This window comes from Stegodyphus dumicola, chromosome 10, assembly GCF_044657685.1.
Source record: "Stegodyphus dumicola isolate Sdum_Otavi_A_Nest chromosome 10, ASM4465768v1".
Classification (NCBI taxonomy): domain Eukaryota; kingdom Metazoa; phylum Arthropoda; class Arachnida; order Araneae; family Eresidae; genus Stegodyphus; species Stegodyphus dumicola.
In genome coordinates, this window is record NC_140777.1 from 34,011,725 (window position 1) to 34,025,494 (window position 13,770).

Here is a 13,770-nt window from a genome sequence, read left to right on the forward strand (position 1 = left end):
ATATCAGTACTGCATTTCATCACTTGCTATATACTTTGTACCTGTAATAAACATTAACATACAGTAAAGCAGAATTATAACTTGATTGAAAGGCCTCTAAGATTTATGGTCATTTATACCTCACTGACATTGAACTGTTCATGATTTTAAAAGACAATAAAGGTATATAAGTAACATTAAACAAACATATTTTACTTTCCATATAAATATACTAAATTCATTGACAAAAAAACAGTAAATAATATAATAATTTAAAAACAATATTTCAGATTACCATTTATAGTTCTATGAGATAAATTTGAATGAAGAAAGAATTCTCTTTATTGAAACAAATTCAAAATTACATCACTTATGGATGAATTATCTTCAAAATATTATATTCTCATGTCTAAGAATGTACACTATTTATTTATGATACTGTTTTTAAATGTCCTTTTCAGCATGTTTGGAATGTTTACTTTTAAAAACAGGTTCAAATGCAAAACACACCTAGTTATATGAAATTGCAAAATTTTCTCATTAAGCTGTAACTATACAATTTTTTTTTCATGCTAAAATTTTATTTTGCACTGCAATATATTTATTTAAAGGTGATTTTTAGCTAATATAAATTCTAGAATAATTTTCTCCTATAATTCATTTATGCAAGAAATTCAAGTCTTTTTTAATGTTAAAATTTCTGTCTAAAAAATTTATGCAATGCAATGAAATTTTTTAGTCTTATAAATTTACAAATATTAAAAAAATTCAGCTGCCACGCAAACTGACTTGCATGTAGCTCAGTTTTCTTACTGCACCTCAAAAGGCAGAAACAGACTTTTAATATTATATTAAATTATTAAACTTTGGCATATTTTTTAAATGACTTTTGGGCTCATTTCAGATACTCGGGCTCTTGGCTGAATTTGGTGATTTTTTTTGGCCGCCATCTTGGATTTCAAAAATGCTCCAAGAAGCGCATTTTGAAATCCAAGATGGCGGCCAAAATTGTTATTCCTCTCCGAGGGAAAATAATTCTGAACTACCAAACATTATTTATAAGCAAGTAAATCTATCATTTGGCCAATTTCAATTCAATAAAGTTAACTAATTTTCATAACCTATTTTAGTTTTCTTTATTCTGCAGCTAATCAAAACCATTATTAACCCGGTGGAAGTCGCACCAAGAAAGGTTACTAGAGTGGGCGCGTAGGGTATCACATACCCCAATATTTAAAATACAATAAAAATAGTATTATTTAGTTTTAAAACTTTTTTTTTTTTTTTTTGTTCTCGTGTATTATAAATAAGTGAATAACAATTGGGTTTCAAAAAATTAATTTCCGAAATAATCTTAGAATTAAAATTAAGATAAATGAAAATAATAAACATCATGCCTCTAAGTTTCATTGCATCTCTAATACACCATGCTTATTTTATTTCTTCACACTTTGAACGAAATACATTCATGTGTTCTTGGCACAGAATGTTTTCACATTTTAAACACTGCATTCACGTTCTTCTGTCCCTGGCACGAGGGCAAAAAATTTAACACATCTTTCATACTTAGTTGTTTCGAATTTCATGTATTCGTTTTAATTCTTCATCGAAACTTCTGCTTTTGTTTTGCATGCAGTACGTCAATTTCTTGGAAAAGTATTAATCTCTGATCTTTGTTCAATACTTTTTTTCATTAATTGTAATGCTAAGTCCTTCTGTTTCTTGTTGGTGGATTAGCAGTTGAATGTAATATAATTTAAGCATTTATTACAGCAACATTCAGTGCAGGAAAGAAAATTACCATTGGCGAACTTGTTATTCTGGCAATTGAATAATTGGCTGACATTTCATCCCCCATATCCACTGCTCCTTTAGTTATATTATTAAAACATATAATTCCTGACATTTCATTTTCTCCAATAGTATCATCTATAGTATGATCGTTATATAATGTTGAAAGCATAAGAACAGTTTTTCCTTTTTAGGAACATCAGGAATTAATGTTTATCTTTTTCGAAACCAAAACATTGTAGAAAATATTCTTAGTTTCATCTTCAGTTTCCGAAATGCAATCTTCATTGCTTTCAAATATTTCTAATACATTTCACATGCGTTGCATCTCTAGTTCATTCTTTTTACCATAAAGCAGTTAGAAATTTTTAAGAATTTAATGTCAAGTACTTTAAAATCACTTGCGAGTAGAAATATTTACTGTTACACTCTAGAAATAAATTTCTGAACTAAATATTTAGTCAGAAAAACACTTACACGGACAGGCGCGTGGGGTGTGTCATACCCCAGTTCCAACAAAATACCGATGAATCTTTTTCTGAAACACACAGGCAAAGAAAAAGCGGTTCAGAAAGTCCATCACAACTAGAAACTCAGCTACTGAAAGCAGCACAGAATTTCAGTTTCAGAAGTTAGGAATATTCCACTTTTATGTAGGGTTGGGGTATGATACACCTCAAGCGCCTTCCCGTGGGTTAAAGAGCGATTACTGCACATGATTGTTATGAAATATATCACATTTGCATTTTTCAGCTTTGCTACTCTTTAACTTTAACAAGTTTATATTTAAGTACTAAAATATAATACAGTTATATCTCTGAAGTTATATGATAGGTGTTACATATATGTGGCAACACACTAGTTGCTGGTCGAATTGAAATGAAGTAATTGTCAGTTGATGTTGATTCGTAATAAACGATGTGCTATGTGAACCTGTTGTAATGTCGTTAATTATAGATCAAGAAATATTAATATGAGTATAACATGGCGTAGTCGTGTGGAGTAGTATTATAACTAATTGCCAGGCGATCCCTTTGGTTGTTTTTCCTCTCAGCAGACACAAGATGGAATTTTGTCGCCCACCACAAGGTCTAAGTTTTGACGGCAATGTGGCCGAAAACTGACGCAGATTCAAGCAGCTGCTCCAGATTTATATGAAAGCACCAGGAAATACATCAAAAGATTCAGATGTGAAAAAACTTGTAAAATCTTGTGAATTTGGTGTGCAGAGTGACTCTTGTACATGATCGCATTGTCCTTGGAGTATCAGATGCCAGTTTACAGGAGAGGATGTTGCGAGAATAATCCGAGTTTGGAAAAAGCAATTGAATTACAGAAAGCAGCTGAACTGAGCAAAGTTTGTGCTGAAATGTTAAGAGAACACAATGTTGACAGCATAACAAAAGGAAAAGTGAAGCAACATCAGGCAGGAGGAGCCAATGCAGCCATAGCAGTGAGAAAGCGCAGAGGATGGCGTGATGCTGCTTCAAATACTGAGACGTTTTCGTGTAAAAAATGCAACAGACATCATGTTAATGAACCATGTCCGGCATATAGAAAAAAAAAAAAAAAAAAAAAAAAAGCTTTAATTGTGGCAAACTAAGTCACTTTCCGACTGTGTACAGACTGAAGCACGTCCAAAATGTTTCTCAGCATGGTAACGCAGATTTATATAGTGAATCCAATGATGAATACTTTGTGAATTCCATAAATGTTCAAAAAACTAAAAGTGTGTGCTCAACATCGTCTACAAGAGTGGACTAAAACTATGATTGTTGAAGGAAAACCTGTGACTTTTAAGTTGGACACAGGGTCTGAAGGGAATGCTTTGCCTGTGAAAATTTACGAAACACTGAGTGCTAACTCTGATCTTATTTTAAACAAGTGTAATGTTGTATTAGAAGCATTCGGGGGTCCAAGGTTAAACCTGATGGGTTGTTAATGTTACAATGTTCCTCAGATAGTGAGGATCATACTCTAGAGTTTTTAATTGTTTCTAGCAAGCATATATGTACATTATTAGGAATTGATGCATGTGTTAAACTTAATTTGATTCAGTTTATAAATAAGGTTGGAATATCAAGTAAAGGTAAGTTGGATCAGTATACAACTGTTTTACCTCCATCTAAAGATCAATTTATTATTAATAATTAATTCAGAAGTGTTTGAAGGTGTGGGAAAATTTAATGGATTATGTAAAATCATAGTAAATGATCAGATAGCTCCTGTAGTGAGACCACCATGTAGAGTACCACTTAGTTTAAAACCTAAATTAAAATCAAATGAATTAGAAAGACAGGGCATTATTGCAAAAGTTGATCAACCTTTAAACTGGGTTAGCAATCTAGTAATAATTGAAAAAGCTAATGGATCTTTAAGAATATGTCTCCATCCTCAAGATCTTACTCAACAAAGCTATAAAAAGAGAACATGCGTTGATTTCAACGATTGAGAAGATTTTACCAAAGCTATGTAATAAATCAATTTACTCTGTTTTGGACTTAAAGGATGGGTTTTTCAAATAGCATTAGATAGGGAGAGCAGTGATCTTTGTACTTTTAGCATACCATTTGGATGCTATAAATTCTTAAGGTTTCCAATGGGTATTTCCTGTGCACCTGAAATTTTTCAGAAATACAGGAGTATTGATCTATTTTGATGACATCCTCATTACCGCTAGCCCCATACAAGAACATGATAAAATTTTAACAGAGGTCATTAACAGAGCTAAAAGAAAACTTAATATTAAATTCAACAAGCAAAAACTTCAATATAGGGTTAGTGAGGTTAAATATTTAGGCCATTTATTTAATGTATCAGGCATGCGACCTGAAGCCATTACTGAGTTACAGGAACTTCAGAATACGCATGAATTACAGCGTGTGTTGGGAATGTGTAATTATTTGAGGAAATTTGTACCACATTTTCCAGAGAAAACAGCCATATTAAGGGAACTTTTGAAAAACAAAGTAGAATGACAGTGGTTACAGCTACATTCTAAAGCATTCATGGAATTAAAAAAATTAATTTGCAATGCACCTGTGTTAGGAATATTTGATAGCAATAAACCTATCACTATACAGGCAGATAGTTCTAAAGATGGGTTAGGTTGCTGCTTATTGCAGAATGGGCAACCAATTGCTTTTTTGTCTAGTTTAAGTAATGCAGGAAAAAAATATGCTTTTTTATTGATACACACACAAATGATAACATATATATGGCAGAGATTGTTCATACACTAACAAAACAATTGCAAATGTCTGAGAGTAAGAAAAGGGAACTTCAGAAAGCTACTTAGAAGGTGAAGGGTTAATGTTAGCAAAAGAATATTGGCAAAATGGATGGTCTTTGAGTGTCAATAAAGTTCCTAAAGAAGCAAGATCTTATTTTTAATTTAAAAATGAGTTGAGTGTTGAACAAGATTTAATTTTTTTTTAATAATAGTACCTGTTGCATTAAGGAAATGTATGTTAACATTATTACACTAGGCTCACCGTGGGGTTGAGAAATCCAAAGCTAGGTCTCGACAAGTACTATTTTTGCCAGGAATCAACAGTGACATTGAAAATATGATTTCTAAATGCCTAATTTGTGATAGGTTCAGGCCTCAAACAGTAAAAGAACCTCTTGTTTCTCACGAAATTCCCAATTTACCTTATGAAAAGGTTGGTGCTGATATCTGTGAGTATGTGGGGAAAAGTTATCTAGTAATAGACTGTTACTTAACTAAATGGGTAGACATAATTCCTCTAAAAAATAAAAGTGCAGTGGAAGTTACTAGTAAATTGAAATCGATATTTGCAACACATGGAATACCCAAAACTTTAATTTGTGATAATGTACCATTTAATAGTTGGAAAATGAAGAGTTTTGCAAGGGATTGGGGATTTGAAATAAGCACTAGCAGTCCTCGATATCCTAAATCTAATGGATTTGCAGAGAAGTTGGTAGGTATAGCTAAGAGTTTATTTAGAAAAGCAGGATTGGAGAAATTAAATGAGGCTTTACTGGAATATATAAATACTCCAATTTTAGGTATAAATTTATCACCAAGTCAAATGTTATTAAGTAGGAATTTAAGAACATAATTACCAATTACACAAACAGATTGCGACCAACTGTAAAAGATCAATATAGAGAAAAGGTGAGGAGTAAGCAGAAACAGGCTAAAATCTATTATGATAAGCATGCAAGGGAAAGACCTGGATTTATTCCTGGGGAAAAGGTAATGTGGAGATGGGAAAATAAATGGGAGCCTGCTATAGTTTTATAAAAGCATTCAACTCCTAGATTATATTGGATTAGAACAAAAGATAATAGGGTAATTAAACAGAATAAATTCCATTTAAGAAAAACTAAAAATCAGAAGAATTTAGTGACATTACACTATTATGATCTATGTAATGAGAATGAGGAAAATATAAGCAGTGAATATCCAAAAATACATAATGATCCTCACCATCAAGATAATAGCAATAATATTAATCATGATTGTGTATATAAGACAAGAAGTGGTCATAATGTATATCAACTTTCCAAATATGATAATTATGTAATGCATTGATTCCTATGACTCTTCCAAAAAGGGAAGATGTTACATATATGTGGCAACACACTAGTTGCTGGTCGAATTGAAGTGAAGTAATTGTCAGTTGATGTTGGTTTGTAATAAATGATGTGCTATGTGAACCTGTTGTAATGTCACTTAATTATAGATAAAAAATATTAATATGAATATAACAATAGGTGCAACTAATGAAAGTTCTGACATCAGACTCCCAGTAGTCAGGATGTTATTTATTGGTACTCTTTTGTTACTGGGATCAGATTCAGAAATGTTCATATGTATGCATGTGTATATGTATATATATGCATGTATGCACACACGTACATACATATTCACATAAATACATCCCACCCATACATGCATATAAACATAATTCTGAATCTGGTCCTGATAACAGAATACCTATTTATTTTGCATTACAAAACAATACATATGAATTTTAGTTAAAAAGAATCAGTGGCTAAAAAAGCACTTGTTTTAAAATATATACAGTCAAAAGTCATTAATTTGGACACCCATAATCTGGAATGATCTATAATCCAGACCTCAAAGCTAAAAACTTTCTGCGCATGCGTCGCGTTCACGCATGCGCATAGGCATTTACGTGTGCGCACAAGACCTTTACGGCTGCGAATATACATGTGCGCATGCGCATAATACGTTTACGCATGCGCGTTTAATGTATAACGGACGGTAACAGACTAAAATTATCTAATTATCTATTTCAGTTAATGTTGCAGATTGCGTTGTTCCTTAATCTTCGAATTGGTTCCGGCTTATTATTTTTTGCAGACTGTTAGAGCAATTTTATAAAAGTAAGCTTGAACTTCCTATTATGTCAAATAGAATTTCCGATATATATTTACTAACATGTAAAGGATCTACAAAGCGAAAGTATGTTTCAAAGTCTATTAAACAAAAAGTGGAATTGCTGCAAAAAATGGATAAAGACATATCCTTTGTTTATCTAAACTTTAACGTTTGTTTATCTAAACTTTGTTTATCTTTAATGCAGCGGCAGCGCGCAATGAATTGGAAGTTGATCTGTCAGCACTATCCTTATTTTCAGGGCAGATGTTTTTATTTTATTTGGCTTATAATTCTTTACTAAATGTAGTATTTCAACTCGATGTACTCAGTCTTTGATATGATTTAAATCAAGTTCCTCGTCATTATAATTCGCTTCCGATAGTGAAGAAAATGACTCAGAAGTTATTGAAAACGAAAAAATTTCGATTGACAAATTAGTCGGTATTCTCGACACAGCAATTATAGGACTTGAACAGCGGAACTTTGTAACTAAACAAGAAATAATGTCTGTTTAATAGAATTAAAGAGAAAGTATTATCACATGAAACGAAGCAAATTAAACAACTCGCATTGAAAGAAATGTTTAATAAAGTAAACAAATAAATATTTAGCTTTTTCTTTTTGTAAATTTTGATACCCTTTAGATCATAACTGCTCTTTATTTCATAAATTACGGTTTCATATTTTTAATTTTATAATTTCTGCATGCCATCTTACCAGATTTAAACTGATGATCTATAATCCGGAATCGCCGAAGTCCCGACGAGTCCGGATTAACGACTTTTGACTGTATAATAAAGAATGTGGTTTTCATATTATATATGATTAAGATTACAATTTTATATTATATACATTTCATAAGAATTTAACAAATTTTCTCATTCGTATAAAGCTAAGTTAAATTTAAATAATGAAAATTTAATTGCATACAAATAAAAGATTAAGTATTGCTGTGAACTAATTTTCAGAATATATAATTCCATTCACTTTTTTGAACCAAAGAATGAAAGTAACAGCACTGTGTATAAAAATATAGAACAACTGCATTGTCTGCTAACACATTTAATAAATGAAGTGCTGTTTTGAAGAAAGGTATGGGGTTTTAGAGCAATTAGCATAAATTATTAGACTTTGATGCTGCTTATTTTATGTATTCTTATGTATAGAGACAGGTTTTGTTCATCAGCTGTTTATGAATTATTCACAGTTTTAAATACAAATTAACTACAAGTATAAATGTGTGAAATAAAATAAGCAGCTGCGTATCTTCCAAGATTATATAAGTTGGGATACCTTATGCTGAAGCATTCCTCAACTCATAATTAAAACAGAGAAAATAAAGTTATAACTGAAAATCTAAACATTGCTGCATATGCACTGTATGTTAGTTCCTTATTAAAGCAGACAGAGCATTGCAATATTTTAAAGTTGCATGTGTTACAAATTTGGCAATTCAATCAGCTTATTTTGTTATGGTGGCCATTTTAATAATCAAGTATCACCTGTACATTCTCTAATATATTTTAACATTAGGCTTAAATAAAAAGTTGTATTTTACCTTATTGGATATTGGAAAACTTAACAAATTTCAAACAAAAAGTTTAAATTTTAAAAATATATATCCTATATATGGCCCTTCCTCCCTACATAAAATTAGCATTTGAGGTAGGAAACGTCATGCAGCTATTTTATTTTACAAAAGGTAAAAATAAAGAGACTAGGAGAGCTAACATAAATATCACAGAGCTTCATTTTTTCAACTGCCATTAACTCCCGATAAGGATTTGAGGTTTTTTTTTTGTCATGTAGCTATCTTATTTTACAAAAGGTAATAGACTAGGAAAGGTAGAACAAATAGAATAGAGCTTTTTTTTCACCGATAATGATTTGCGATTTTCTAACTTTTATTTTATCTTACTGTAACATTCTATAAATCTATGTAAACAGAAAATATCCCAGTTAGAGTTGACTTTAGGATACCCCTTGTATTATCGCAAAATTGTTGTCTCATTTACGACAACCTGAGTAGTTGAATTATTAGTAGTATTGTGACGTAAATGATTGTGGTGAATTTGAATCGTGGAAAAAAATTTGGAAAGCGTGTGTCAGATTTTGGGTAAGGGCTTGTGTGTGATGGATTAGTACATTGTTATTTTGTGGTTTACATGGTAAATTGCCTGCATGTGGTAAGATTAATTTGAAGTTTCTGTATGATTTGGAACAAAAGGGGGAAATGCGTTAAAAGACTGGAGTATAAATGAAGGTTTACCATTATTAAGTGTCCTGTTTGGAGGAAGGAAATATGTATGGTTGAATATCGGATACTTTCAAACGGAGGATATTTTTTACTCTTATTTTTGTGAATTTATGTTTCGACACCAGTATACAGATTCTAGTTCAGATAATTTTAGGAAGTGTTTGGATGCTGACAAGAAATTGTGTTTGACTGAAGATGCATAAATTCATAAATAAGGATAAGCAGATATTTCCTTTGTGTAGTGCTATGATGAATTTCCTTTTTTATGTTATTTCACTGTTTGATTTAAAATGTAGTTTATTCAGATTATATATTTTTTTGTTGGCAGCTCCTCTGACCTTTTAAGTGAATATAGTTCAATGTGTACATGGACAAAGGGAGTGTGCAAAGCCTAGTTTGTAAAGTTCTCTGATTTTTTTCAAGTGAAAATAGATTGATGTGTACATGGGCAAAGTCAAGATTTTGAGCATTTTTGTGCAATTCTGGGATGTTTTCTTAAGTGTTTTTTTATAAGTGAAAAAAGGTCGATGTGTACATGGATACCGAGTTTGTGCAATTCTTTGTCTTGTTATTTTGGGCTTTGTGTAGTGGAAGCCAAAATAACAAGTTAAAGAATTGCACAAACTTGGTATCCATATATCACCAAAAATCGAAAAGGGGTACCCTAAAATATACTTTTACTAATATCCCTTTTGGTCCTTCAGGACAATTCCCTGTGTGGGTTGCAAAACGCTTATCAGGGTTATCATAATCTGGCACATATGCACTCTCTTCAGACATGTCAACAAATCGCCAAGAGCCGGTTATCCGAAAACTGCCACTTTTTGAATAAATGGCACTAACTTTGGCAGATAAATATACACCCAGATACTAACTTTGTCAACTCTCACTTTTGAAGTATACCTTGATATAACATCCTATAATTATACATAACACATTTTGAGCACTTGAGGCTACTTCAAAAATATGACACCAAGTCAAAACATTCAACCATTTCAAAGAAATTTTTTAAAGTCTGATAAAATTTTACAGATTTAAAATATCTGCTTTATTTACAAAATTATGACTAAGAAAATAACTTTTGTGAACCACAAAGCATGGGTGTTGTAAAGATGAAATCACAAATAAAATGAAATTTAAAAATTATACGATCATGTAATTGCACAAAGCAGACATGTCAAACTCAAGACCTGTGGGCCGCATGCATCCCTAAACTACAAATTGACGATCCATTCCGGAATCGATTCACTTTACTGAATGAATGATCAGTGCTCCGGCAAAAATGGAATGGCAGTTCATTATTAACAGTTCACCGAGAGCTGTTGAGAAACATGCTAAAAATTTGATTCCTTTTAGTACACACTAGCAGTCTTTCTTTTATTATTTACTGGAAATGTCTCTAACCTATTTTTTATATGTATTCTTTTGGCTTGCTCGTGTTCCATCTAATATTTAAAAAACAAAACATTAAATAAACCAATGACCCCTGTTTGCAAATGGATGGACGTTTCTTTTCCCATCTGGTAGTGTGAGAATCTGTTTAAAGTACATAAATTATAGGAATTAGTTCCTTGGCTTCCCAGCTATCTTGCGCTCCGACAATTAAGCATGTAGTACATCTCTTTCGACAGATGTGCAATTCTAAAGCATTTTCTGAAGGGAAAATGACCACAGTAGATTTAAGGGTGCTCTTTGGATTATCACCAAGTTGTTGTTTCGTTTATGGTAACCTGAGTTGCATGCTATGGAAAGCCTATAATGACATTAACTGGTTACGTGATTGCGGTGAATTTGAATGATAGGAAAAGATTTGGAAAGGCTTGTTTACGTGTTGGATTTTGGATAAGTACATTGTTATTTTGTGGTTTACACGATAAAATGGCTAAATGTGGTAAGATAAATTTGAAATTTCTGTTCGATTTGGAATGAAAGGAAAAAAAGCATTAATCGACTGGTGTGTAAATGAAAGGCTTATTTATTAGCCATTACAAGTGCAGGAAAGAAATGTGTATGGTCGAAAGTTGGAGGATAATTTTTAATCTTATTTTTGTGATTTTATGTGGCGATGCCAGTATACAGATTTCAGTTTACTCTTATTTTTGTGAATTTATGTGGCAATGCCAGTATTCAGAAAATTTTAGGAAGTTTGTGGATGTTGTTAAGGAATTTTGTTTGACTGAAGACAAAGTTAAGTGGACATTTCCTTTGTGTAGTGCTAAATTGAATTTCTTTTTTTATGTTATTTCATTGTTTGATTTAAAATGTAGTTTATTAAGATTATCTATATTTTTTGTTGGCTGCTCCTTTGACTTTTTAAGTGAATATAGATCGATGTATACATGGACAAACTCAAGCAAGTGCACAATATCTATTTTCTAGTTTGTGCAATTCTTTGATATTTTTTTAAGTGAAAATAGGTCAATGTATACATGGACACCGAGCACGTGCAATTCGTTGACTTGTTATTTTAAATTTGTATAGCGGCACTACACAAAGCCAAAATAACAAGTCAAACAAATAATTGCACAAACTTGGAGTCCATGTACCAGGAAAAATTGCCAAGGGGCACCCACAAATATATTTTTACCGGGGAAAATATATCACTGTGTACATTGGGAAAATAATGTTGCTAATGGGAAAATACGTTGGAAAGCATAAAAAAGATGGATTTCTTGAAAAAGTTGTTATGAAGCATACTCTTTAACAGCATTTTAAATTTCCATAATGGATCTTGACCATGAATTTAATTTTACACTGAAACTGTATACGACAAAATGATTTGCTAGATTTTCTTTGTAAAGACCAGTTTTTGGTATCTTCACTTTCAGAAAAGATAGCATAGAAATCAGACAAAATAATTATAAGTGGAGTATAAACTACAATGATATCGGTGCAAAGATGAAGATAATAATAATTACTGTTATACTAAAGCATATTAAGAACAACAATTAAAGAAAGCACGGAGGACAAAGGAGAAATGGTTGCTACCTCCAAACAGAAAATTCAAGGGGTAATTAGCTTTGAAATCTTATCTCCATTTTCGGCAGTGTTTACGTTTACCAGGTTCTCAGTGGTAATGCTCCTTAATTGCTTATAAATACAAATTTGGTAAAATCCTAGCATACAGTACCACCTTGGTGCGATTTTTAAAACTGTCGCCAACATCAAAATGACCCGTTCACTGCTCGTAATAAATGTCGCGTTTACAGCTCATTAATAATGTCGACAAATCCAGTGGATACTGTATACTAGGATTAAACCAAAATTTTATATTTAAAGCTAATTGATATGTGTGCATAAAATGAAAACTATAAAGTGATCTTGAATATTTTACAGATGCTTATTAACTACAAGATTTATATGGTACTTCTTTGGTTATAATCTTCCGACACAAAACAATTATCTATAGGAATTTTAAAAAAACTAAATATGTCATCAAATATTATTCTGTTCATGAATTCATTAGCAATGAAGTAGAAATGTGTAAAAATTAATCATGCCTGAATGACTACTGACAACTGCAAAATTCATTTGTATAAAGCTTTAAATAAGTATTACATTTGTAAAATATTATCTTAAGAGCATGGGGATGAATATTCGATTTAATTCCTGTAGAAATACCTGTTTCAGATTGTGCAATCAATTGCGGATCCAACATACTATGAACAGTCAAAACAGTCTGATTATCTGATGATGAAATTCCCGATACAGTAGCTGAAATTTAATTAAAAAAATATTTTCAAACAAAATAAAAATACACATACAAATGTAGAATTACACATGCTAGAAGACTCATAAAATAATTATTAAAATAAGAAGAAATTATAATCAAGATCGAAATGCACAATTAAAATGCTGTGTTTTTAGGAAATTGTTGATAAATCCAACACGGAAATTCCTGAATAAAAATACATTTTGACGTAACGTTTATATATGAACAAATCTTCATCAACAGAAAAATTACAGCAATGATAAACAAATCAGAAAACCCTTTTAAAATCTCACCAGGCACAGACTCAAACAAAAGCTGCGCCATCTTTAATTTTGATTTTGAATGGAGTTGAGTTGTTTTCTATTTACTTTCACATTTTTCACAACAGAAAGAAAAAAACGAGTTTTTAAATTACTTTGGTTTTCTAAAAAAATTGGTTTTCTACTTTATTGACTTTTATTTTAATTCTAGTCTTTACTTGCTAATTTACCAAAATTCCACTTGTTTAAATTTCCTTTTAGTAAATTCACAACATTTGGTTTTACTTTTGGTTTTGATTTTTCCTTTTATCCTGCCTACATGGCAAAGCAGGAAATACAAAGATCGTGAAATATATAACTTTGCATTATTATTTTTCCTTTCTTATTTTTGTTA

The 13,770-nt window shown here is 31.4% G+C and overlaps 1 protein-coding gene across 1 annotated transcript in view; it reads right to left on the reverse strand.

Annotated features, from left to right (window-relative positions):
- The window catches only part of LOC146994940 (zinc finger protein 341-like), a 47,794-nt gene extending 34,325 nt beyond the window's left edge, over positions 1-13,469 (reverse strand). Inside the window, exons 1-2 of the mRNA XM_085824868.1 lie at positions 13,410-13,469; positions 13,026-13,118 (exon numbers count right to left, since the gene is read on the reverse strand). Of these exons, the coding sequence (XP_085680994.1) occupies positions 13,026-13,118; positions 13,410-13,440 (124 nt within the window). The 5' untranslated portion in view covers positions 13,441-13,469. The remainder of the gene's footprint in view (positions 1-13,025; positions 13,119-13,409) is intronic.
- Between the last annotated feature and the right edge of the window lie 301 nt (positions 13,470-13,770).